Source organism: Danaus plexippus, chromosome 8 (genome assembly GCF_018135715.1).
Source record: "Danaus plexippus chromosome 8, MEX_DaPlex, whole genome shotgun sequence".
NCBI classification, from domain to species: domain Eukaryota; kingdom Metazoa; phylum Arthropoda; class Insecta; order Lepidoptera; family Nymphalidae; genus Danaus; species Danaus plexippus.
This window is the reverse complement of record NC_083542.1, coordinates 3205089-3232207: the sequence shown is the minus strand read 5'-3', so window position 1 is coordinate 3232207 and position 27119 is coordinate 3205089. Positions and strand designations below refer to the sequence as shown.

Here is a 27119-nt window from a genome sequence, read left to right as displayed (position 1 = left end):
TCAAACAGTGATTAAATTGATAGCAGAAATCACTTGACAACGTTATCATTTTATCAGTATGTCAACTGTTGAACACTAGCGCCACTATCTAGCGCATACATACGCAATAATCAGCGTACCGTAAACAATGAAACGTTTCTATGTGTGTGTAGCTTGCTCGCTCGTTTGGTTGACAATCGCGATGTGATGTATCCTACATCATCGCATGCTGAGTTATATTTTCAACATATCTTTTTAATTTTTGTATTAGTTAAAACATTTATTTCTAAATGTTTTCTTTCGTCGTGGTCTCGTTTCTATGTTTTGATTTATAAATATGTGTAATTTGCCGCCGAAGTTCCATTCAGTGTGTCGCCTTTGTTTATCATTCTGTGGCGATAATTGCAGTGATGTTAAACTCCCAATATTCGATCGTGATAAGGATAAATCCCGGCTTTCCGAGATGATAATGACATATTTGTCCATAATGGTAAATAATTTGTGATTATATTTTGATTAGCCAGTACCAGAGATACCTTTTTCTCGTGTGAAAGTTTAGCATAAGCGTAAGAGATTGTGGATACTGATAAGCGCCATTAACTTTCTCGCGGTGTTGAGTATTTTCGCATTGTGATATCATATTACGGCCCACGCGTTGTGTGCTCGAGCGTATGAGTAATGTTGTTCGTGGAAGTGATAGGCGAGGCGGTCCACAGCACGCTGTATCAGCCGCGATCCGCGCACTGATAACAAAGGAGCGCCGAATACGAGAGCACCTCATATCTCATGCTGCAAAATGCTAGCAATACCTATACACATTACCTATCTATACACAATAGGCGCAAGAAACATTTTGAATGTTTATAAATATCAAGAACCAACATGAATAGATAATACATTTGTCTACCAATGGTGCTATTTTGAGAATTATAAATTTCTAAATATAGCATTGCATCTTATGTATGGGGAGAACTTTTGCCCTTTACTGCTATCTAAGTTTAAATGATTGCCTATAAACATAAAACAGGTTTATGGGTTTTTCTTCATTCTTGTAATCAGATTGAGTTGAGATGATTCATCTTATGTGATTACTGTAGAGATCACATATAGATATGTTGTGAAATAGTTTTTATAGTATGATTATTTATTTGTAGGTATCATCAGAGGACATGCTGCCGCAGGTGGTATGTGGGAGCTGTGCACACAAACTTGATGAGTTCCACACATTCAGAGAACTGACACACAAGTCTGAGAGACTTTTGGAACAATTTGTACAATATGCTAATTCACTGTCAGGTCCAAAAGAGGTGAGTAATAAAACATATTTATTTCATAAACACTAAATAAACTCATTTACAAATACTAACTAATATAAGGGATATACTTTTATATAATATGTATTAAAAATTCTTATGCATAACTAGAGTCATTGACGATGTTAATGTATCTGATGGGTTCACTTCTCAGATTCTTTTTATATAATTCCTTAATAAAGTTCACAAGGATTCCGCATAGCATTCCAATACCGACAACAGTGGCTACTCCCAGTATGCTCCACAGTACATGCTTAGGTTTCAAATCTTTTAGTGAAAATCTATTTTTCTGTGCAAATGTTGTGTCAAATGAAGGGCATAGGGGTGCTGTAAAATTGGTAATATATGTCCCACTCAACCTCATTGGTGCAGCACAGCTGAAAAATAATATGGGCATCAATAAAATGGCACTTCCCAGAATATATGGCTTAAAAGAATATTTTAACTGATAGTAATTGTTTATTATTCTTTAATGCAATGGTATAATGGACTCACTAAGGTACTTCTCCAGATCTGAACTTAGTCCCAGCTTCCTGTCTTGTAACAATATCTGCTAGATCACAGTTACACAGCCAATTGTTGCCTGACATCCCTAACACTTCTAACCTGTTCCATTGTAGCAAGTCAGTTGGGAGTTCGCTAAGATTATTCTCATCAAGATATACCTATAAAACAATACCTATATAATATAAAGTTAATAAAATATAAAGGTTGTGAGAAAATTACATTTTCTAAGACATATATATGAAATAAGTTAAAAATTAAAAATATTGTATATATGTTATTATTAAAGAATATTTTTAAATATGATAAGTTGTGCAATCAACTGTTATCAAAAGCTACAAACTGATTGATCAGCTGACCTGGTTATTTGCTTGACTTGTTGGAAAATATAACTGGGTCGAACCAAAATGCATTTATAGCTTCTATGAAGGCACACATCAGTCGCTATTATACTTATAATGTGAATAATTTACAATATAATGTTATTTAAATATCAGAGTCGGATTTCTTGCTTACAAGTCTATGGTAATAGAAAAAAAATTTAGGCAACTATTTGATAAAAATATGCTTTATATTGCTGTTTACTATGAATTTTTCCAAACACATATATAAAAATATGTATATGTGACCATTGATAGACATTATCTTTCATCGGGCTTCTATTACTATTAGATACGATTCATATATTTTTTTATAAAAAAAAACCCGTGAGAAGGTCACGTTATTGGCTGTGTAAAAAAAACCGAATCAATAAGCGTCACACAGATTAGGCTTAACTATGACGTTGGTTTTTTTTAATAAAACTCGTACCTCTTTCAACGTCCATTTGTCTTTGATTAATCGAAAGGCGTTATGACTTATGTATCGTAAGTTGCGATTGTGACACAGGTGCAAAACACGCAGGCTCTTCAACGGCGTGAACGTACTGCGTTTCACTTCTTCCAAGTTATCGTTTTCACCGACTTCTAATTCGAGAAGATTTGACAAACCTATTAAAATAAACATAAAAACGATAACATTTAGCAAAATGATTGTATATTAATAAATATGAATCATAGGAGTAAATCGTACGTTAGTTTTTCGAAAGTTAAATTTTGATATGTATACATTCTTCTCAAGTAATGATATTTAAATTATTAGATGATGCGGACACTGATTCATTCTAGATGCTTCATTATAAAATCTTTGCGGTACATTATATAGACTAATGTCTGTAATATTTTTGACGCACTATTCCTAGTAAGCTTTGTTCCATCTTGCCCTTCACTTTTAATTCATTGAAAGTATGTCCGGTTTCTAAACATCTAACACAAAATCCATAACATCACTGATACTTATCCCTACGATTATAATTATGAATATAAAAAAGAAAGCTATAGAAATTATATAATATCGGAAATTGAAAGTTATCTGTGGGCGAAAAGTTCGTTAAGTTTAATGGCGGGAAATTCTAAGAACTGTGGCTCGGCGTTCATAAGTTGTTAAATGTAATAATCATAAAATTACGAGTCCATAAGTCGGCGCGTTTTAAGCTTGGTGACATTTTTATCAATTTGAACGCTTAAAGTCGTGATCGGGAATCATTTCGTCGTAACAAAATGTGGATGCAATATATTTAATACGATATTTGTATAAGATATAATAATGATTTTCGTATGTTGTTTGAAGTGAATACGAACAAGTTACAAATAAAGAATGGGCACTCACCAATAAAACTGTCGTCATTGAGTTCTACGATGGGGTTGTTGTTGAAGGTGAGATACTTTAGGGTGCTGCCGACGAGGCTCAAACTCTCCGGTACTGTAAGAAACTTATTCCCTGACAGATCGATTTGTCTTAAATTCAAAAGACCCCTGAATGTATCCAACGGTATTGTGTCTATATCCGTTTTCGATAGATCCAACACCTGCGAAATGTTATGTGATTATATTATCTTTTTTTTTAATTATCCAAATACGCGTCTTCGTTAAAAAACAAACAACTTCATTTATTTAAATTTGTATCTGTAAAGGTAGGAATAATTGTTCGTCCCATAAAACCCGAAAACTCGACGTGAAGACGTGAATAAAAACTAGTTTGCAATAATATTCAACTTATAAAAATGTTTCTATAATATCAAAATAGATGAAATACTAAAGAGAAAAAAATATTAGCTGTTTAATATTTGGTGACCATAACTATGATGATTATGCTATTATCTTAATTACATTATATATGATTTATTTCAGATTGACATAAAAATATCTTAACACAATTCTTGAGCATACCAAAGACACCTCGTTCTATATAAAGTCCGATCATTTATTGTTTTGTATATATATATATATATACAAAACAAGATTTTGAATATTATTTTGTTGATAATGTTTTATATCATTCTTTTTCTGGCGAACTAAATTTTTATGATTAAGATGTAACACAATTTCACTAACCGAACCGAAAATTATTAACTTTTACTCGAGATTTCTCATTTCTTATACATTTTATATTTCGTTATGTTTTCTTATAATATTGAACCTAATATTACTCTCAGTAAATTGTTTAATTCATTAATTATTTCGAAAATGATAATTATTAAATTCTTAACAGATTTTAATACAAGAAGAAAAATATTATTCCGTTTTACTAAAAACTCTTTTTCTATAAAGCTGGCAGTTGTTTTATATATTCACAACGAAAAACTAAATACTAGTAAACAAAATATGTAGATACCTCTAGTTTAGTGGCACTCGACAGAGCCATTACAGTGACATGGTCCAAGATCTCTATGGGATTGTTGTTAAGGTACAGACGAGTCAAGTTCGGTGTGAAATGGAATAGATATCTGTCCAAAGAGTGTATTCTGTTGTAACCCAAGTTTAGTGTCTCCAGAGCGATGCTGCTGTGTTCGCCGTTGTTATATTGACCTTGGAATATCTCACTACGGAGCACGTCGCCTTAAATAATGTGTAGATCAATTTGCGCCGCAGTGTTATTGCTAATATAATTTTACGTTTCAAGTACAATGTGTATATTTTCGTCTCGTTTAATTATGTCTAAACATCATAGGTAGAACATTTTTCGTCTTTCAAATAATAAATTCTTGTAAATCAAAAATTATGTGTATGTTAATTTAATAAACGAGAGGGAATAATTTGATTGAATATAATCATTAATTATATTATTGAGAATGACAGAAAAATACAAAAACCATATTAAAGCTTTTATAGCTAGATTATATATGTATTTATTCATTCGCAGTCATTTAATAATGTCGTTATGTCATTTGTATAAAGTCAAATTAAATAAATTTATTAATATATTTCATATTAAAAAAAAATGAATAAAAAAATTTACAATAAAATAGATAGTTACTCAATTCAATCGAGTTATGGTTCGACGATTAAACTACGTGATAAGATTCAGCGATAGTTTAAACAAATGTTTGCTTATAAATTATTAAAAATATATGTCATTATACAAATATGTACTTTTACGTTGTTTTGTTAACCCAGAATAACACATCATCAATTTAATGTATATTGTGTGAAGCTCACCTGACAGTCTGTTGTTGCTTAGGTCCAGATACACGAGATTGTGGACGTTTCTGAACGCGTTATCCTGAATTTCGTTTATCCTATTAGATTTGAAACTAATAGCTATCCTACTGGCTCGTATTGTGTCTAATATAGTTATGTTTGTGATGCTGTTGTTGAAGAAAGTTATAAGGACATGACCGTCTGAAAATAATTTTAATTATATTTTAAATTATTCTTCATCCGTAATAAGAAATCTGTCCGTCGAATCGTTATTGAATATACGTTTGAATGTCCCGTTATCATTTTATGTCGCATTATTTTGATAAATGAACGGAAAATCGTTTTTCTTAAAAACATCCATGTTGTTGTCTCTCTGTATTACATCGTTTATAGTAATTGTTTAATCAAACATTGCCTATAATACGTAATACGTCAATATTTTTAATATAACATTTATCAAATGATTTGAAAAATCTCACCTTTGTCATCGGCTTTATTTAGTTCGTCCGGCCAATGTGATATTGTTTCAATATTTCGTCTGGAGCAATTCAAAGTCAGATTATTTACATCTTGTACTGATAAATCGCAGGCTTCGTTTCGGACGTTTGTGCCAGCGGTCGCGTTAACTAGGACGCCAGCTAATATTAACACCTACGAAAAGAATACCACGTAACTAACGTAATAATAGATATTTCTTCAACGTTATTTTGTTATAAATATTTTCCACTCACTGCATATAAGTCTCGTAGATGGAACATCTTCGAAATATGAAAGGACACTGACTGTACACCTGATAACGTTTTATAATCTTATCACGAGAGCGCTATCACACTGTAATTATTAGGCCGGCACCTCATTGGTGAACGCGTTTTATCTATATACGTATTAATGAAGACGTCTATACAAACATTATTCCTTTTATAGGATATCCTGAATGTAACCGCCGACAAGTTGGAAGAAATTATTAAGTCCTTAAACGAGAATGATTACGACGATCCCATAAAGAGCAAGTACGATGAGATCGGCTCCCCGGACTCTACCGAGGAGATGAAGAACCTGGAGAGTCGGCAGGCGGCTGTGACACTGCTGCAAATAAAAAACTACGATCCTACTAAATACGCCGTCAAGACTGAGGAAAGTCCTCACATAATGTTCAATAGCGTTCCGAGTTTACCGCCCGCCGACAGAGCGAGAGAGGTTATGCATTGTAATGCCGTCATAGATATAATAAGCAAGGCTGTCGCGGTGGCACAGCGCGAGAACGTTGAATCTCAGAACTACCAGCCGAATTACACGGGCGTCATAGACAGGACGTCCTCTACGGCCGCTGAGCTAGCGTACACGCAGGACTACCCTGAGGAGCAGTACGCTGGGTACAATGCCGCTCATGACGTCACCAGCCCCGGCAGCGATGACGACAACAAGGAAATGGACCTATCTCTATACGGAACCATCAAGAACGAAGCGGTGGAACAGAACGAGCAGTGCGAGCGTGATACGAGCGGCTTCTTACAGAGGAACCACGCCAGTAACAAATCCAGCTTCGTCGAGGAATACAAGCAGCACGTGTTCGGGCAAGCTAAGAAGCATAATGACAGCTCGCCCGTGTACGAGGAGTGCAGTCAGAGCAGCAGCGGCTCAGACCCTGATAGACTACAGATGGATATCTCTGAAGTATCGCAGGTATTGATAGTATAAAAATTGTTGTTTATATCATGTCAGAAATTCCATAACATTTGTATTTCTATATGAAATATATTTAATAATGTACTTCAGAACAATTTATTTTAGTGTATACATTTGGTAATATAAATCCCCGTACTTAGTATATCCATATGCGAAATAAAGTTGATTAAAAAATAATAATCGACTTTAAAAATAATTAAAATCCTTATTAGCCTTCTCTTCCAAGCCTTCTCTCTTCTGTGTCTTTTGATAGTGTTTCGTAGACTTCAACACATTCAGCCATTATAATAGGATATAGAATTTCATCCATATCGGTTACATATAACGAGTTTTTTTTTGAAACAATCATTCCGTTATACCTGAATATGCATGAAACAAAAATACAACAAAGATGTTCCTGTATAAGTCAGTAAAATGTATTCTAAACAGTAAACACCATAATCACGAACAACTCTGAATTAATTGAACACGACTATTTATATTTGTGCCGAAATATTACATTTTGTCATTACATATTTCATCTCAAACGCATGCTTAGTGTTAATACCAAACATCATTACATAACAAACAACACACACACACATATATGTGTTTGAAAGATTAAAAATTGTTTTTTTTTTATCTGTGTAATGTAACAAGTAGGTTTTATTGTTTTCAAAATATTGTATTTGAAATAAAATGTTAACGTTCTAAATGTCGTATATCTGTAAAGGACGACCCCGAAGAGACGCAATCGGTGCCATCAGCTCAGTCTTCCCCCAAGCCGCCTCACGACAACGATACGGACAAGGAGTCCCTGTGGCAGGCGCTCCACAAACAGAACGGTAATACACAGATTGTAAAAATGAACAAAAAGACAGTAAATATACATAATAAATACAATTATAACCACGACATAATTATGTCAAAGTGGGTTATAACAAAAGTTTTTTATTCTATTCAGCAAAATTTGAATTTGGAACGAATGCAATAATATGTATGTAATATAATGAGTTCGATCCCCAATCATTGTCCTTAATGTCAAACATGGTACAGGTCGTGGCGGCGAGGCGACTCACCTGCTGCGGAGGCTCATCAACAGCAAACACCTGGGCATGACGGTGTCCCCGCTCCGGGCCGCGCCCTCACCACTACCACAGACACACCCGCACACACACAACGGCACCGTGTCACCGGTGAGTACACACATACACAACATCACCAATAAACACGTCACTCACACTAACCAATCTAGCACCAACATCTGCATTCTGCATGAGTACATCACACACACTCGTAAACCCTTGAAACGCACACATGCGTTCATCCACATATAAAGTATTTTACGTCATAAAACACCTAAATGAAAATTAGGATTTATACTTAATTTAAAAACAACAAACCAAAACGTTACATATAAAAATTAAGGAACGTATTTTTGTATATATAAAATTAAACATTTTTTTTTTTTGGTTATGGCAACGCCATTTCTCTTTGGTTTTACATCATAATTCTCTATCATGGATGTATAAATTAATATTGTTGGTTTTTTACAAACAATGTCAACTTTTTCTTGACTCACGTATATTTAAAATAATATAACCAATGCATTACTTTATTCATTAATTTATATTATATTCAATAGTTTACTCTATATGTAGTATATTTTAAACGTGTCGAGGTGACAAAGCTTTACAAATAATGTGTAAGTGAGTCGTGACTTTTGTACACTAACTATACATTATATGTGTACAATTGTGCCTTCATCCAGCGCTGTTCTGTTCAATAATAAAGTATTGTATATTGTCATACAAAATTAGACTTTATGGCATATTGATAAGTGTCATGGTATAACCATATTTAATTGAGGATATGTAATCCGAATGCATCGCTACATTTTCCTCTCACCTTCACTGTATTGTAATGGATTGTAATAAGGAAGCTTCAAATCTCTTAACGGGTGCTTCGTCTTAGAAATAACGAGTATGTTAAGGAAAATTCAGCTTCCGACTTATATATTTAAATTATAATCACCGTAATTTTTACTTAAGTACTTTTTTATTATTTTTTTCTACTATGACGTATTATAATCTGCTATTAATAAAAAATTAATCATTCCCCAATAAGTGTTCTGCTGAATCTGTCTACGTAATGGTAGGATTACCATTAACATAGCCATAGATAATAGTTATGCTGGCTCGTAATAAAACAATATGTTGCCATTTGTATGTTTGATAACAAAAATCGTGAATTTCCACTGACAATTATTTAGGTTTAGGTGTACTCTTTAACCTGCGTGTGTACTAATAATACAAACTGATAACACGCTGTGTTAATATTGTCATACGCTGTCAACAAATATTGGCTTCGAAATTGACATTTGTTTTTTCAAAAACGAGTATAAGATGCTTATGCGTCATGTTTTTTTTTTAAATATGTTTGTGGACAAAGTTTTTGCTGTAGATTTAAACAGTTTTTGTTTAATTAAAAAAAAATCAAACATTTTCACGCTATAATTAAATTATGTGTGAGAATGCATGTATATATATATATATATATATGTATGTAGTATCTTTGAAGTAAACAAATATATTAAGACGTCTTGACAACACAAGTATGGATAAGATAGAACTAAATAGGTTTAATATATAGGGTGGTCGATATATGCGGTGTGACGTATATTCAGCAATAAATATCAAATACTAATATATTAATAATGTATGTATAGAACGGTGAGTGGTCGAGTCCCACTCGCGGCGGGTCGGGGGCGGGCGCCGGCACAGCACGCAGGAAGCAGAGCTGCCCGGCTCGAGCACAACCAGCCCTGGACACCACCGGCTGGACCAGCGACCAGGTTAGATGAATGGATGGATGTTCTTCACTATCACTATTAAATCTTAACCTTTGGGTCACAGTAGCAATCTAATGCAGACATCACTCACGTGTTATGCTCCAATATTTTAATTCAATTAAGTCACCGCTGGTTCTTAGTCTGTATTTTATAACCGTACAATTAACTGTTTTGTACGTAGATTATAATGGTGACAGTTCAGCAGATCTCATCACATATCACATTGTCACATGAGAGCTATATATGTGAATCGTATGTTTTATGTGCTATACAGCAGGAGAGTCCAGAGAGCGCGTCTAATACAACGTCAGGCGTGGTGTCGGGTGGGGCAAGGGGTCCTCGTGTGGAACTGTCCTGCAGTAACTGCGGCACTCACACCACCACCATCTGGCGGCGGGACGCCCGCGGGGAGATGGTTTGCAACGCGTGCGGTCTGTACTACAAGCTGCACGGTGTACCGCGGCCCAGCGCCATGAGGAGGGACACGATACACACACGGCGCAGGCGGCCCAGACACGACGGGAAACATACTAGGAACAGTTAGTATACTCATGGCCGACGTAACGAGAGTTTCAATTATTTGGAGATATAAAAGCTATAGAACATCATAAAATAGAAGGAACTTTAGATGTTTTGACAGGAATACCTAAATTTCTGTACATTAGTGTCGTTGGCTCAGTCTCTATTGAACGTTATTCACTCGAGTCAGTTGTTATACATTTGTATTATAGAATTGCGATTTTAATGTCAAACATGATTGTAAAGAGATGAGTTTTAAGGTCGTCTTCAGTCATATGTGATGAATAGTGAGTCCTTGGCGTTCTAACACAATTTTTTGTCCCAACTTTTGTTTGGCGAAAAACCCTCTAACAATGAATTGTGAGTAAGATGCACTGCTGTCCAAAAACCATAACTGTTTTTCTCCTGATGGGGCGTTTTTTCAGTCTGCTTCATGCAATAAACTTTGATGTCATTTTGTAGCGTTTAGATGCCATTGGAATGATCCGTTACAAAAATACCTCCACATCCCTGAGCAAATATATACGTATTTTTTCTTAAATTATATAGTTTTGGAACACATTTGGCTGCATCACTGCATTAATATAGCGTTTAACAGAGTACGTGCATGATCACTGCTTGACATTGGCTCAATGGCGACCTCGTTATCATTGGTGGATAGTTCTTGAACGGTCGTTCACACTCATATTTTATTAATTTTGCTTCACTTGTTATTGCTGGCGCCTATTGGCTGTTCTGATTCTTAAATGACCACCCTGGAAGCGTTTGTACTAAATCCATCAAAGCATATAATTATAACAAAATCGCCGTTATAAAGACATGTCAAACTCAGCGACTGCCAATGATAAAGTAAATAAGGAATATAACTGAGAATGTTGTTATATCACATGTTAAGTGAATTTCAATCCAAATATTCAGCTCAGACTTTCCGTCAAAATCATAAGTACAAGAACGATATGTGAGTGTTAAAGAATGAATATTTAATTCATAAAAATAAAAATCATTAAAGAATGAATTATTATTGAATAGTAATTACTAATTATTTGTAGATTGAAGTATTTTTCTGTACTAAATGGGTCTATATTAATATTTCTCTTTGCTTCTTTATAATTGATGGAAATATTCATACAGAGTCTCGTCGGAGCGGAGGCGGCGGTGAGGGAGGGGGGACAGTGGTCAGTACTGAGGGGGAGGTGTCACGCGGTGGAGGCTCGGGAGGGGGAGGGGGAGCCGCCGCAGGGGGGCCGTCTGACGGGGCCGAGGAGGCCGTGCTCGCAGCGCTCAGGAGACAGCTACAACCTCACTTGCTGGCGGCACTACACGCACACACACCCAGGGAACACACGCACACACGTACACAGGTACATGTATGTGACGAGGAAGTATATAACGTTATGCACTTGTTGTCCTGTGACGACGATATCACTATACATTGAATAAGAGATTTCATTGTAATTTATCTAATATTGCTGCTTCCCATATTCTATCGTAATAGTGTAATATGATAGGTTTGTTATTATAAAACAATATAGCTGGTTTATTTTACATAAACAAGATTATTCGTCCATAAATAATATTTGAAGCACCGATTATTTTCTAATATACATCGCGTGTCACGTCCAGGGCCGCAGCGTGTCGGAGTACGATGAGGCGCCCCTGAACCTGGTGGCGAGTCACGTGGCCGCCGAGGAGACGCGCTGATTCGAGCGCCCTATGAGATTGTACCTACATACATTAGTGATTAAGGCCAGTCGGAAACAGATCGTATCGGCATTATATAACTAGTTAGTCTTAGTTTAACGATATATTGAAATATTTTTCTACAGCGACCTATCTTTGAATTCGAAGCAATAATGATATTATATAAATAAGCACTGTTATCTCGAGGTTAGTGTGTTTGAGGCTGATCTCGGTAAAGATCTGATCGGTTATGTATTATATTTACGTACTATAGTACTTAGGGCGGATTGTGACGTCACTCGTAGTGCCTATAGAATAGGTCTAATGGTACCAATACAAAGAGATTCGAAATATTTTTCCCTACATGTGATATATGCGATGAATTATGAATGTTGTGAAGAGTGGTTTTTTTTATTATTTTTTTTCGTCTACATTGTTTTGACAGTTGACAGATTGACAGTTGATTGACAGCGGCTCAAATTTAATGTCAGACGAATTTGAGTTAAAACTTGCCTTAAATGCTCTCTCGGTATTGATGAAATTATATTTACGGTTACCTATTGAAGGAAGCAAGTATTCATATAGGATTAGGTTAGTGTTAAGATATTGTAAATTTTTTTCTTTATTATTTACTTAGTTTTAAAGAAGCGTTAGTTTTTTTTTTAATTCGATAGCTATTTATTTCCCGTTTCGGTCAGTATTTAAATGTAAGTATTTTTTTTTGTCATCCGCCTGTACGAGATGCGGATTTATGTAATATTTTTGGTGAATTGTAGCTGTATGTAGATCGAAATCTTCCGATGACACGTGATCTAACAAGTAGCATTTGCACACATTCATGATGCCGATACACTAGTTATATATATATCGGTATTAATTATATAGTTTAGTTGTAATCGTTGGGATTATAACCAATATTGAATTCCATTAAGAAAGTAATTTTTTTTTTTTCGGTAATACAAACGCGAACAACCAAATCGTCGTGGCATTATGTTGTATACCGGAGTCACCTCATTGTGGTCAGTGTTTTTTTTTTATGTAAATATATGTGTCGAAGGCGTAAAGCATTTACAGCATGTCTATCTGAAAGCTGTTTTGTTCTCAAACTTCTATTATAAAATCATTCGATCACCGTCCTTACTTAATCTCTACTTAATTTAGTATTAATTTATTTATTACGAATCCCCACGGGCCAGTAAAGCAGTCTATGAGACATTGTGATATCTTTAGCTAGACCAAGTTCATTTCTAAACGTGAACGCGACCATAGCGGTCCGTTCGAAAACGTAATTCTGTTGCAGCTGATACATATTATTATAAAGTACCGTGTGATTATATTATATTTTTTAAAAGAAAGCTTTAAAAAATTGAGATTATTTATCCTTAATTATTGGGATCAGTGTACAGTGGACGTCAATGTTATATATAACTGTATTGATCGCTCTCTTCGAACTAATGAGAAACTCAGTTCTTGACAATAAACAATTTATGACTCGTAGCTCTTTGAATATATTTTATAAGGTATCTTCGCTCTCTACGCATCCAGCTCTCTAGCGTTTTATTTTTTACACCAATGTATGTGAACATTGTGAATGTTCGTATATGACTCGGATGTTATCAGTGATTACGTCAAGTGTTTAGTGATGTGCTGTTTATATCGACGTATCAGCAACACTATCGCTTGCGGTAGTGATACAGTATTATTATTATTTTTTTCATTATTATTATTATTCTGTACATTTGTTAGTGGTAACTATTATTTTTTTTTTTAGTTTTACATAGTTGATATTCAACTCCGGTTTAGTAATTGGTATCTCCCGTGAACCTCATAGATGATATGATATTTATATGTAATAATGCGATTCGAAAATTGAATATGTATTTGTATGAAGTCGTTCAGGCAGCTGCTGACATTTCATTTATTTATTACAGTAAGTTTAGTTATACGGATAATGGTATTATATTAAAATGAACAATTTGTATCGTGTTTACTAACAAGCCGGTTGTGTTGTGTGCTCATCTAACAAGCATGTGTTTGAGACTTTGATTTCGTTTTTATAGTCTGTGACAGACGGACCGATTCTGTTCTATGATTTATGCTGAACCGTCTTCTGTAACGATACTGCTATAAGACTGAAGGTCGCCACGGTAATGTCTTCTAAATCGCTGTAACATCCATCTGTCTCTGGAGGTGTTTTTGATGTGTATAATTTTTTGTCATGTGATACGTTATATGTATGTTTCCGAGAAGCAATAATATTGTGATAACTTGATGTGAGCAGTTGTATGTAACTAAAGCTGATTTTGCTAAAATTATTTAATGTGAATGAATGTCAATTAAAATACTCGTTCTAGTATAAACTAACAAGTGACGGCTGTTTACATTCATGACCCTCGAACATCGGACGGCTATGTTGTGAGTTTCCTTCTATTAAAAATTTCCATTTATATGAGAGTTGGCGTTATGTAACTCTCAATGTATTCAGTGCTAATACTAATGTACCCTCACATAAGATATGGACCATTAAATTTGTTGTTTATTATATGTGACGTACCTTAATTTTGTAAGCTTTCAGCATAAATTATCCAAGAGTGATGCGAGACACGTCTATTGTATGTTGTATAGATGATAAATAATGTGACTTACGCAGGGATGGATACTTAAATTATTAAATTTTAACTGATATATTGGCTATGTAGTGAGTAGAATATTTTTTTACAAATAAAATATAGCAGCTATAATGTAATTTGTTTTATTTCTTTACATCCGATCTTTAAAGTTTCTTAATATTTTAAAATGTTTATTTTATTTAATCTAAGTGATAGTGACGATGGCTCGTTTCCTGGCCCGGGCGACTGTCGCACGTCTGTCGCGCGACTTGCGTGCGACAGTCGCGTCGCGGAACAGCTGCTCCCCCGCCGAGGACTCCGCCTCGCGCCGGATCCACTGGAGGGCGTGCAGGTTGAAGCCGACCATGTCCTGTAAACATATACATAAAAACAATAACAAAATTGTTTGATTCATAAGAAGATTGCACTAAATTGATATACGAAAAAACTCGAATCTATTTATCTCATTCATTTATACAAAAACATAATAAAATCTGAAATAATTATTTAAAGCAACCAACTCGTATCTCGTTGACTCTCATGGCAGCTCGCGCCTGTATCTGTATGAGGTGTTTGAGGAGCGCGGGCTGTTGGAGAGATGGCGTCACTCGAAGTAGGAACAGCGCCGTGCGACAGACCGGCTCGGACCAGCCGCGGTCCAACAGACCGGCGAGACGTGGGACCAGAGACGTTGATGCGCTCAGAGGAAGTAACAGAAGAGCCTCCTCTAGTTCACTGTGGTCATGAAAGTGTGGATATACTGAGTCTATTAAAATATCGTTAGACCACAGAACTATGAAATGTTAGACATGGACTAGCACAGGATGTATACAATAGATAAAAAAACACTAATAATAACATGTAAATATATATTCAGACAAATAACTTAAAATATAATTTTATTGGAATATTTATATGGATTGATAGTTTTCAGTTGTTTTCAAATACCTCGCTCGTATCCTACATATGGTCTCCAAGAGGAAGTCTTCGGAGTTGTTACAGTTGTAAGCCGCCATTAGTACAGGGGGTTCCACCGGCTGTCCCCTCGCCTCGGACACCAGCTGATCATACTCCGCACACACTGACAGACACTCTACTATAGAATCAGCCTGGAAACATAACGGTATTTAAAAAAGAAAACAATATTCTTCTTACTTAAGATTAGTTTTGTAATCATTTTAAACTCAATATAATTTTCGTTTATTAGTTTACAATGACGTCACTTTATTACCAATACTGAGTAGTCTGTCATAATAGCTGACATTGACATAAAATTTTTCATCTATTTGAAATAATTATTATTATTAAAAAATATGATTCCAAAAGTCCGCGAATCTTGACTAAACCTACATTTAATATAATCTCCACGCTACCGTATAACGTGATCGTCAAACAGACTGTTACTTATGTCAGATACGAATAATCTACTTACAGCTTTTTCGGCTCCAATAGTCTTCTTAGTTGGCATAATTAGACCTGGCAATCCCGGGACGGGGGCCTGAGAAAAAATTGTATATTAAAATATAACACACATTAGACGATTTAAAATGTACAATAAAGGAATATTAAAATGTACAATAAAGGAATGTTGGACAAAGAAAATATAGAAGTTTTCGTAAATCAATAATTATAACGCAGGAATTTTGCTCTTGGTGACTGATAACTTAAACCTATCTCAGAAAATCGTTTCTAACACTTTATAATGTCACATATTTTTAATCTTCCAAATCTCTGATAAATTCAATTATTAAAACTCGTGGAAATCTGCTAAATATATCAAATGGATAATTCTAAGCGGATATTTCAGTTTATTGATTAAGTGTTCGAGGTACAGTTTCAGTCTTGATTTTTAAAGATCGGTGTTACTTCCAGTAATGTCCTACAAAATGGCTGAAGAAGGTGTTTATAGATGTCAAATACGAGTTTTGAAGTTGACTCTCAAATGTTGCCATTACAAAATAACAATGATTCAATATCATGATTAATTATAATTAGTCATAAAAATAATTCTAAGGATTATAGTATAATATAATTAGTACGTCACGGGTGGCGCCACTTGTAACAATAGTTATTTCAGGATAATATAGAAGACTAGACTTCTTTATCCACGTTTTGAACTTTCAATACACTATTTTATATAAGTACTAACATGTTGTTCCCCTGTAGCGAGTCCCTCTTCGTTTTCGTCCTGGTCTCCTAGAACCAGGGGCTCCTCTGAGCGCGTGTACAGTCTTAGGGCTCCGTCCCCACCACATGACACCACATGGAGTCCGCCGCCCCCGACACACAAACTCAGACATTCGCCAGCATGACCCTGGTATTACAGAACATTACAATATACGTATAAAGAACTTAATAATATTATGAAGTTTAATAAGGACCGGGAAATAGAAACAGAAAATCAAATGAAGGATTAAAATACAAGAATACTATACGTAACTGGTACCGAATGTGTCAGTCTTAACTAATGGATTTAATAAATTGAATGTATGTATGTATTTGAGTCATACCGAGCCAGTGAAATATTAGTTCCTGACTCTCTTACTTGTATCGTTTATCAACATTGCTATTTAACCGATCTTTTCAATATACCCACATCCAGCGTGATGATATTGTCGTATGAATCACCGTCCCACTGCTTGACCTTCCCGTCCTTGGAGCTGGTGAAGAAGTAATGCGTCCCGGGAACAAACTGCACACCCGTGATAGAGTCGTTGTGGGCGAAGATCGACTTGTGACAGTCACCAAAGTCTAAGCCCCAAATTTTAACGTTCCTATCAGCTGAGCCTGTGGCTATGATATTGCAGTCCGAACTTATATCCATAGACAACACCGGTAGTTTATGGCCATATAGAGAGATGTAGAACTGTAAGAATAGAGGTATTATATATTGCATAAAATGTTGCCATACACAAAATACATATATAAAATATAAAGATATACCTTAAAAGTGTCGTAAAAGAATATTCTAACAGTTGAATCTAGTAACGCCACTGCTATGAATTTGTTGTTCTGACTGATCCGCACCGCAGTCACTTGTTCCTCTAACTCTAATGTGCGGGTGTGTAGCAGTGAAAGGACCTGGAAATTGTGCGATATGGATATTTTAAATTAATATAATTCGATCTAAAACCTTCACTCATGAACGAATGAATTCATTACCTTTGCCTTCGAGTCTCCAGTCGGGTCGGGAATGAGTTCAAACTGCCATAACTTCACCGTTTTGTCACTTCCGCCGGAATAACAACCGCGCTGGAATAAGCCCATGTTACATATCGAAGTCATCTTTTTTAATGTATACAATTTGACAAATATTTGGTACATTTGAATTTTAAAATTAATTTTATCACTCATTCGAAACTTAGTGAATATGACCGTATAGCCTGCGATTGACCAACAAGGGGATTTTTATTTACAATTCTGTCTTCAATAATTATGATAACTAAATACCAGATCCGGCGTGAGTCCCACACAGCTACATCCACCTTCGTGGGCTGGGATACTCTCCATGACGTTAGCTGCTGCTACATCCAACAGCAGTAAAGATCCATCAGAACACGAGACGAGCGCGTGACGATCGCCGGGGGCGAAGCACGAGCTCGTGGGTCGGACTGATAACGGTATTGTGCGGAGACAGGCCTGACTGGTTCTGAGGAGAAAAAGTTGAAGAGTCTCTTAGGCATAGACTCTCTGGTAATTGATGGTCGAGGGTAATACCACACAATAGATACGAGGAAATATGTATAGGACTCTGATGTCAATAATCTTAATGCCATATAAATAACATTTAGACTAAACTCAAGTATTGTACCAAAAAAAATACATTGAATATACAAAAGGGAAAAAAGGAATTCTTGTAAGACATATGTATATAAAGGCGTCAGAAACGTGCCTCATAGCGGTCTTGGCTGTTCACAGCCATCTTGGGCGTCGTAACGATCGGATTTATTTATTTATTTATTTATTGGAAGTAGTTACACCATCGACTTATCACTAACACATTCACTTAGCAGTAGATACAAGATATTAAATCTAGGTGAATAAATCATTACAGGTGTAAACAACATTGACCTTAAGATAAGACTATACTAACCTAATTATATCTTTACTAAAAATTAAAAAAAATAAACTATAGATAATTAAACAAAACATAAAATATAATTTAAATACAACAACAAAAATCTACAAGGGTTGACATAATTTAATTTATGAATAAAATGGTTTTAAAGTTATACTATGAGATCTTTACAGAGCTTCACAAAAGTTGGCTTGCTTTGGGCAAAGATGTCGATATTGCCGTTAGAAGAATATTCATTATAAGAATTAATTATTCTGTTGAGGGGTGCATGTTTACCTACATTTGTTTTAAAAGCTGTAGTTCTTAAAGGTTTTTTTATTGGGTGTCTAGGAATTTTGCGGGGAACAACTAAATTGATTTGCTGAAGTAGTTCAGATGACATTATTTGACCATGGATCAGTTTGTGTAGGGTCAAAACATCGCTGATTTCACGGCGACTTTTAAGTGATATCATTTTAAAATGTTTTAGCCTATTGTTGTAGTTAGCGCGATAAGGACAAGTAGTATCCTTGTATGCAAGGAAACGGGTAAAATTTTGTTGTATACGCTCTAGTCTTTCGATATGAGTGTTATAAAAGGGGTTCCATATATTTGATGCGTACTCTAAATTGGAACGTACAAGAGAATTATAAATGCAGAGCAATGAGCGAGTATTCTTAAAATCCTTGCATGTTCGTTTTACAAATCCTAACATTTTCCAAGCTTTTGATATTATTTTATCTAAATGATTAATAAAATTTAAATTTCTATCGATAAGTACACCTAAGTCTCGAATTGAATAAACCTCGGATAGAGGGTCGCCAGATATAGAATATTTAGATAATATTGGTTTTCTGCGTCTTGTAAACTTTATATGAAGACATTTTTTAACATTTAATTCCATGTTATTTTTATTACACCAGCTAGCGAGAGCGTCCATATCTGCTTGGAGAAGGTCAGAATCGGATAACGTTTTTATAGGTCTGTAGATTTTGATATCGTCGGGGAATATTAAACATTTGCTAAATTTAACGCTTTCTACTATATCGTTAATAAAAACTAAAAAAAGAATTGGACCTAAATGGGATCCTTGGGGTACCCCGGATGTGGGAACAAATGCAAAAGATGAATAGCCGTGAGTAATCACCCGTTGAGATCGGTTATTTAAGTAGGATACTAACCAATTCAGCAAATTACCATGGATTCCGTAATACATAAGCTTCGATTGTAAGATTGTATGGCTAACTTTGTCGAATGCGCTCGTAAAATCCGTATAAATAGCATCAATTTGAGTCTTGTGATCAACGTTTTCGGACAGATCTATAACATAGTCTAATAAATTAGTCAATGTTGATTTATTTTGCATAAAGCCATGTTGTTGTGTAGAGAGGATATTTTTAAAATATTTGGTTACAATTGGGCAAATGAGCTTTTCGAAAAGTTTTGGAATAACGCTTAAAATTGAAATAGGTCGATTGTTTTTGATATTACGCTTGTCGCCTTTTTTGTAAATAGGAACAACATTGGCAGCTTTCCATATTGTAGGAAATTTAGCAGATTCGAGTGATTTTGAAAAAAGGATTTTTAAAGGAAGTGTTAAGTACTTACTAGTCATTTTAATAAATAATGGGGGAATTCCATCAGGACCAGGTCCTTTGCTAATAACAACGGATTTTAAGATTTTAGATATTTTACGTTCGGTCAAAGAAATTTTACTTAAGCAAAATTGGGGAAAACAATCTGCTGGATATGATATACGACCTTGATCATGTGGGGAATAGACTGACGCAAACTGTGAAGCAAAAAGATTACAAATATCTTCTCCTGTATTTGCTGTCTTATTATTGAGGAACATTTCTCTAGGAAGATCTGAAGATTCACCACGATGATCCTTTACAAAAGACCAAAATTTCTTAGGATTTTTAAGAACCGATTCTTCTGTACTTAAGATATGCTTACGATAACAAAAAGCTGTCAAAGACTCCACCCTATCATTGCTCAACTGAAGTTCTAATTGATCTCTAGGGTTTTTGTATAGTTTGTACCTTTTGAGAATTTTGTTGCGTTCAGCGATAAGTTTAATCAAATTTCGTGTAAACCAAGAAGGATATTTTAAATTTCGAGGTTTTGTTTTGGGTACAGTAGATTGAATTATAATTTCCAGTAAGTCATAAAATTTTGCTACAGCCATATCGACATCTTTAAACGGAGATAGCTCCAATTCCCAATCAATTTGACATAACTTAGCATTAACTAAAGTGTAGTCAGCTTTCCTAAAGTTATAAGACGCAAATTGTTTTCTAATAGTTAGTAAACGCTTATTCAATTTTAAATCAATATCTAAAGCAGGATGATGTAAATCAATTTTACTAAGAGGTTTAATACTTTCTTCTATGGAAATATCCTCACAGGTACTTAAAACCAAATCAAGGATTCTGTTATTGTGATTTTTTACGTAATTAAATTGTGACAGGCTATTGAAAGACATAAAGTCTACGAAATTACACCCAAGATTACAATTATAATTACAAGGTGTCAGTGCGAGAATATCAGAGGTATCTCGTTTCCAGTCTATGAACCCTAGGTTGAAATCCCCTAGAATTATAATATCACCGGCGTGAGATTGCATAACATGACTAATATTCTCTAACATCAGGTCCAATGAAGCACTTGTCACTGGAGGAGGAAGATAAAGCACACAAAATAAAATTTCTTTCGATTCTTCACCGTCACTTTTCACTGATACCCACAAATCTTCCATAGTACTTTCAAAGTGTTCAACACGTTTCGAACAAATATTTTTAGAGATAAAACGCCTCCTCCAGTTTTTCCAGAAGTTGAAGTAGATGAACGATCTCTACGGTAAACATTGTATTTGTTGCTAAGTAGTTCTTTATCGTGAACACTGTCATCCAACCAAGTCTCTGTTCCAATAATAATATCAAAACATGAAGTCATTGAAGATAGTCTTATTTCTTTTGTTTTAGTTTTAAGTCCTCTAAAGTTTTGGTAATAGATCCTGAATTTTGAAGAGATATGGATACGGGCACTTAGCAGCGGTTTTATAGTTTACAAGTGATCAAGAGATTCGAAACATTTAATTTGTTTGGCAGGGGATTGGTCATTTTTGCGTACATAAATGCGACCATTACGAATCCAAGTGTATCGATATTCCTTATCCCGTGCAATTTTTCTAGTACGTGCGTGAAGAGCTTTAAAATGTGGCGACAAATGTTCGGGGACATAAACTGGTGATTTGTTAGTACCGTAACCCAGGTGATTAGTGTTAAGCTTATCTGTTTGATTTTTTTTATTAAACTTTGTTACGGCAGCTAATATGACGTCCCTATGTTTAGTAGTCGGTAACTTAACTATAACCGCTCGGGGTTTAGGACTAGAGTCATCTAATTTTCGTACTCTAGTACAGGATAAAATATCCGAACCTTGTAAGGGTACTGAGACTACAGAGCATAACTGTTCGATAACAGAGTTTAAATTTTCGGATTTGTTCTCTGGTAAGCCATTAATCTCAATATTAGTTTCACGCGAGTGTTGTTCAATCAAGTTGAGTCTGTTAGTAAGATCGCTCACTTTACTATTAAGACTAATATTCTCCTTAGTGAGATTTTTAATTTTATTTTCTGAAGCTACGAGGTCTGATTTTAAGCAATCGTATTCTGCGCTTAAAAATTCTAAGCAATTTTTAAGATCACTTAAAGTCGCTAATTCACTTTTTAAATATGCAAATTCTTTCATTATCGTGGATTCTAAGGTCATTTTAAGAGATTTATCAATAGATGCCTGAATTTCAGATCGTATGCTTGAAATTAGTGTGGGTTTTAGTATGTTTGAATTTGGAGATTCATTTAGATCTGATTCATCTTCGCCGTGAGAAGAAACATTGTTGTCGCTATCGGTAGTTTCAATAGATCTTACACAGGCTGGAGTGCCTTTTTTTTCTTTATTTTTACACTTAGAGCATTTCCATTTGTCCTTTGCATCCTTCTCCATAGAAATAAAACGCTGATGTGTTATTTTGGCACAGTCAATATCATACTTTTCAAAAATAAAAGCACACTTGTACCGTCCAATATGTTATTACTCGATTTCTTTACAACTTTGTTTAAAATCACACTCAAATAATAAGATCAAAATGGATTACACCAATAGGTTAGACGTGTGCACTTCGTTGACCGCTGTCAATAAAGACCGCCATCTCACTCTTAGTGACACTGGCACCCCATTCGGGACTACCCGCTCATAATTTTTAAGTTTTTAATCAACTAACCGACTGAATTGCTTATTACACTGAAATATCACTGACATAACCGATAAAACTGAAACAACGTTGACGAAATCAATTATAATGAACAATAAATTGTAAGGTTTTAATTGCACACTTTCTAATTAAAATAATTCAAATGCGGCGCGCCGTCATATATATAATAAACCTTTATATATATATATATACCTGTTCCATAGTTTAACAGAGTCCGCAGAGGCTGACAGCACGGCGAGGTTGTCGGAGGACAGAGATACGCAGCGGACCTCACGACGATGACCAGATAACGTGATCTGCTTCAGACATGTCACTGAGAACAATTTGTATCAAGATGAAGAGAAACGACAGCTCTTATTGAATAGTGCCAAATGGTGCACTAATTCAAATATGGAGATATTTTAGGACTAGGACATACAATGATCTTATGAATGCAATGCAACTGAGGTTGTGAAAAATATGAATGCATACATACCGAATTACATAAATATTATAATATACACATACAGCCATTATGCTAGATTGTAAACCAAAATAGAAAAATTGACTTGCTTTCCGACGATGAATAAAGAAAAATGATAATTTGTTCCAATAGACCAATGTTATATAGAGTTATAATTTTAATGTTAACATGCGTATAAATAATTCAGTTAAAACGATACTTAGTTCACATACATTATCAATATAAATGTACGTATCAATAAGTATAGATCGGTCATATATGTTCATATACACATAGCATCTCACCTTCATTCCCGTCTTCAAGCGCCAGACTGTGTAGCTCAACGGTGTTGGTGGCCAGTGTCACGCCCACACGGAGTTCCCCCGACGTGCCCAGTAACAAGGCCGCAGACTTCAACTTAGCTGATAGTTTGATGGAACTGAGTCTCCGGACCTCGTCGGAGAGTGTCAGTAACTCACTCACTTCACTCACTTCCATATCAACTTCACCGGTTTCCTTCAGTTTGCTATTAAATTATTTAATTTTAATTCAAAATAAAACTAAAAAATTCAATGCAATGAATATAGATTTATAAAATTTAGTAAAATTGTCAGCTGTGCAAAAATATTCGATAATAAATCAGCATTATAGAAAAAAAAAAAGATTATAAAAAAAATTATAACATACGTCATCTTCTTCCTCTGTTTCTTGACACGTTTGCTCATTCTAGTTTTGGCTTCATCATCAGAACAGAACGCGAACAGCTCCAACAGGGAGTCTGTTCCGTAGCAAGCGAGCACGGTCTGACCGAGATCCGTCTCCAGACCAACGACTCGGCCCCGCCCGCCGCGGATCAAGGTGCCCACTTGATGACATTGAAGGATCTGTATTATAATATAATAACATTATACATGACAAAATACTTGTCAAATAACAAATAGGCTATAATTTAATAAATTCTTAGTTGTCAATAAAAACCATAGACGATAGATGGCGCTGTAGCTAAAGATTATATATACAAATATATAAGGTACGCTAAAAGATCGAAATCGCTCAATAGCGGATAAATAGCTCACCACGCGTTGTGACAATGAATAAAAGCCATATCGCATGAAATATATACGACGCACACTACTCTTTGTTCACAAAGATTAATATTATGCATATTATGTCGATAAAACTCTTTGGCAAATAAATAATTCATTATTAGGCAATAATTCTAAGCGTCTTATACTCTTGATAACTTCTAAACGAAATGTCCGATAGGGATGAAACAAAAAGCATTTTACTTGTACATAAATGCCCTTGATACCGTAATGCTTACGTTGGATAAGGATTAATATAACGATACAGATTTAACGTAGCTTATTTCTTCAAAATTTGATAATTTTTTTTACCACAAAAGCGGATTTTTTGACTAAACTATGACAGATACTTATATACTCTCGTGGAGATTTTTCTAAATCTTAATGGAACCAACAAACCGCTAGATTATTTTGTTGTATTGTGAATAATTTTTACGGCGCACGTATAATTAGTTTTCCGATTTTACACCTTGGGTTACAAAGTGGCAATTTTCATAGGGATCTCCAAATTTTTTGGAAATAAAGTATAGCTTATAGCCTCCCTCGATAAATGGACTATCTAACACTGAAAGAATTTCTCAAATCGGACTAGTGGTTCCTGAGATTAGTGCGTTCAAACAAACAAACTTTGCAGCTTTATAATATGCTACATATTTTCAATGTTTTATGCTTACAGAACTGTCTTCAGTATTATCTGTGTCTTCTATTTTAACAATCTCCAATTGCTGTGAAATTTTATCTTCTTCTTTTATTTTCTCTTTCCAATTTAGTTTCCAGACCCTGAGCTCTTGGTCCATACTGCCTGTTACCAAGTAACGCTCTTCCTTCAGTAATACTGCCGACCAGACCTTAAATTGATTTCATAATATCCTAGGGTTAATATATAACCTAGTTGAACTGTATTTACAGTGTTACCATATAATAAAATATATATTTAATATTTTTATTATAAGTAGAATGTGTCATACAAAATGAATTATAAAGTTACCACATATTATATTATAAACTACACATAATCAGTAAATTTTTTACCTCCATTTGATGTCCGCCGAGTGTTTTAAAGCAGTGTTTTGTTTCAATGTCCCAGAATTTAACAAATGTGTCCTTTGAAGAGCTGATGATGCAATTCTTTCCGTTAATGAACATAACACTAGTTATGGCTCCCTTGTGACCGCTGAATCTTGCCACACCAGTTTCAGACACCACATCCCAGAGAATCACTTCAGTGTCCTGAAACACATAGTATTCATTTAAAAAATATCTTCTCTCCTTGACACCTTAAGATATATAATATGTTTATTTTCTTATAATACTCCACATTAGATTAATATGTATATAAATATTATTAAAAAGGTTTCTGGTAGATACTAGATAGCTCTACTAAAAGATAAGTTATCTTTGCACATCTCATTTATATTATTATAATATAATTTTTATAGTAGATAAATAAATAAATATTGCACAAATATCTTAGATTAATTTTGAAAAAAAGATAAAAATTATACACAAAATTTTCATAACTACATACAATAGTAGGCAGTAATTTAACCCCAGGTTATAATTTTTTTCACCCTCACTTATTTTTTATTTATTTTGTCTTTCGGTTTGAAAGTATGCCATTAAAATAATACAAACAAGAATTAGTTACGACACATGTTGAGTATATTCTGCTTTTTAATATATCCATAAATCAATATTAATAGCCAGCAATAACCTGGACATTTCCCTAATATATAGTTAAAAAATATTATTATTTATAAAATTGTACCCCACCTTTGATCCAGATACTATCCTGGTGCCTTGTTCGTCATACTGAAGACAAGTGACGGCAGACTTGTGTCCCGCAAACACGCATACTATTTCATTGTTGGTCAGCTCGAACACATTAATGTTGCCATCTACATAGCCAACAGCTATATGGTTGCCGTTAGAGCTAGCTGCTATTTGGGACACCATCACATTCTCACCCGGTATCACCTGGGCCTACATAACACAGACATACATTTAGATTTCATTCTTCACATGGAATATCTTTGTGTGATTTTTTTTGTCTTAAGTGTATTGAGAAGAGCATTCATAAAAAATTCAGTTTTGATTCTGATATTCATGAATTAATTCTTAGTATTGTCCATTATAGAAGTATTGTTGATAGTGCAAGTAAAGGGAATTGTGAAAATAAAGTGTTTAAGACATAAATATTTAAACAGTTGTCTTCTATTGTATACACATGTGATCCGTACCTTTTCTCCTAATCTCATGTCCCAAATAATAACATGTTCACATGCTCCCACTGCAATGTACCTTCCACTAACTCCATTTAAAGTCACATGAGTGCTATTACAATCAGGACTAGCTATTACATTGAATGTACCGCTAGGTACGTAGCGAAGATATTGTTTGGTCAAACCCATTTTACTTAACTGTAACTATATTTTAACATATGCGTAAAATATTGTTTTAACTTTTCTAACCACTAAACAAAGTCACAACACATTGCTTTGTTATGACTTTTAAATTGATTAATTCACAATGATAGTTCTGTCATATGTCACATGTGTTTTTATAGTAAATGTCATATTATAAAATATTTATATAAATATCAATATAATATATATTTT

General features: G+C 34.6%; 3 protein-coding genes across 3 annotated transcripts; 1 reads left to right on the top strand and 2 right to left on the bottom strand.

Moving 5' to 3' along the window:
• Positions 1–147: 147 nt before the first annotated feature.
• On the top strand, positions 148–14770 carry LOC116770891 (uncharacterized). Its single transcript, XM_061521086.1, has 9 exons — positions 148–469; positions 1134–1286; positions 6239–6997; positions 7713–7824; positions 8036–8175; positions 9708–9833; positions 10105–10369; positions 11481–11710; positions 11973–14770. Exons 1-9 carry the CDS (start codon positions 317–319, stop codon positions 12048–12050), a joined length of 2016 nt encoding a protein of 671 aa, XP_061377070.1. The 5' UTR covers positions 148–316; the 3' UTR covers positions 12051–14770.
• Positions 1292–6231, bottom strand: LOC116770902 (chondroadherin-like). The gene is made up of 8 exons (XM_032662544.2): positions 6046–6231; positions 5794–5965; positions 5333–5515; positions 4509–4732; positions 3504–3702; positions 2607–2785; positions 1788–1957; positions 1292–1669 (listed from the first exon to the last, which is right to left on the bottom strand). The coding sequence occupies exons 1-8, from the start codon at positions 6070–6072 to the stop codon at positions 1390–1392; spliced, it is 1434 nt and encodes a 477-aa protein (XP_032518435.1). The 5' UTR covers positions 6073–6231; the 3' UTR covers positions 1292–1389.
• LOC116770882 (WD repeat-containing protein 3) lies at positions 14766–27030 on the bottom strand. Its single transcript, XM_061521085.1, has 16 exons — positions 26742–27030; positions 26275–26484; positions 25534–25731; positions 25176–25349; positions 24104–24300; positions 23722–23942; positions 23167–23287; positions 18089–18287; positions 17801–17890; positions 17582–17719; positions 17235–17504; positions 16788–16952; positions 16071–16136; positions 15587–15747; positions 15160–15373; positions 14766–15008 (listed from the first exon to the last, which is right to left on the bottom strand). The coding sequence occupies exons 1-16, from the start codon at positions 26910–26912 to the stop codon at positions 14844–14846; spliced, it is 2760 nt and encodes a 919-aa protein (XP_061377069.1). The 5' UTR covers positions 26913–27030; the 3' UTR covers positions 14766–14843.
• Between the last annotated feature and the right edge of the window lie 89 nt (positions 27031–27119).

What these genes read in the sequence shown, in the direction of transcription:
- LOC116770891 (XM_061521086.1), top strand. Translation starts at nt 317, where the DNA reads ATGTGTAATTTGCCGCCGAAGTTCCATTCAGTGTGTCGCCTTTGTTTA. An exon ending in TGACATATTTGTCCATAATG is followed by an intron (nt 470 to 1,133) that starts GTAAATAATTTG and finishes ATTTATTTGTAG; the next exon opens with GTATCATCAGAGGACATGCT. An exon ending in ACAACGGCACCGTGTCACCG is followed by an intron (nt 8,176 to 9,707) that starts GTGAGTACACAC and finishes ATGTATGTATAG; the next exon opens with AACGGTGAGTGGTCGAGTCC.
- LOC116770902 (XM_032662544.2), bottom strand. Translation starts at nt 6,072, where the DNA reads ATGTTCCATCTACGAGACTTATATGCA. An exon ending in CGAGTGCCACTAAACTAGAG is followed by an intron (nt 3,703 to 4,508) that starts GTATCTACATAT and finishes AACATTTCGCAG; the next exon opens with GTGTTGGATCTATCGAAAAC. An exon ending in ACAAATGGACGTTGAAAGAG is followed by an intron (nt 1,958 to 2,606) that starts GTACGAGTTTTA and finishes ATTGTTTTATAG; the next exon opens with GTATATCTTGATGAGAATAA.
- LOC116770882 (XM_061521085.1), bottom strand. Translation starts at nt 26,912, where the DNA reads ATGGGTTTGACCAAACAATATCTTCGCTACGTACCTAGCGGTACATTC. An exon ending in TGGGACTCACGCCGGATCTG is followed by an intron (nt 17,891 to 18,088) that starts GTATTTAGTTAT and finishes GGCTTATTCCAG; the next exon opens with CGCGGTTGTTATTCCGGCGG. An exon ending in CTGGAGACTCGAAGGCAAAG is followed by an intron (nt 17,720 to 17,800) that starts GTAATGAATTCA and finishes CACAATTTCCAG; the next exon opens with GTCCTTTCACTGCTACACAC.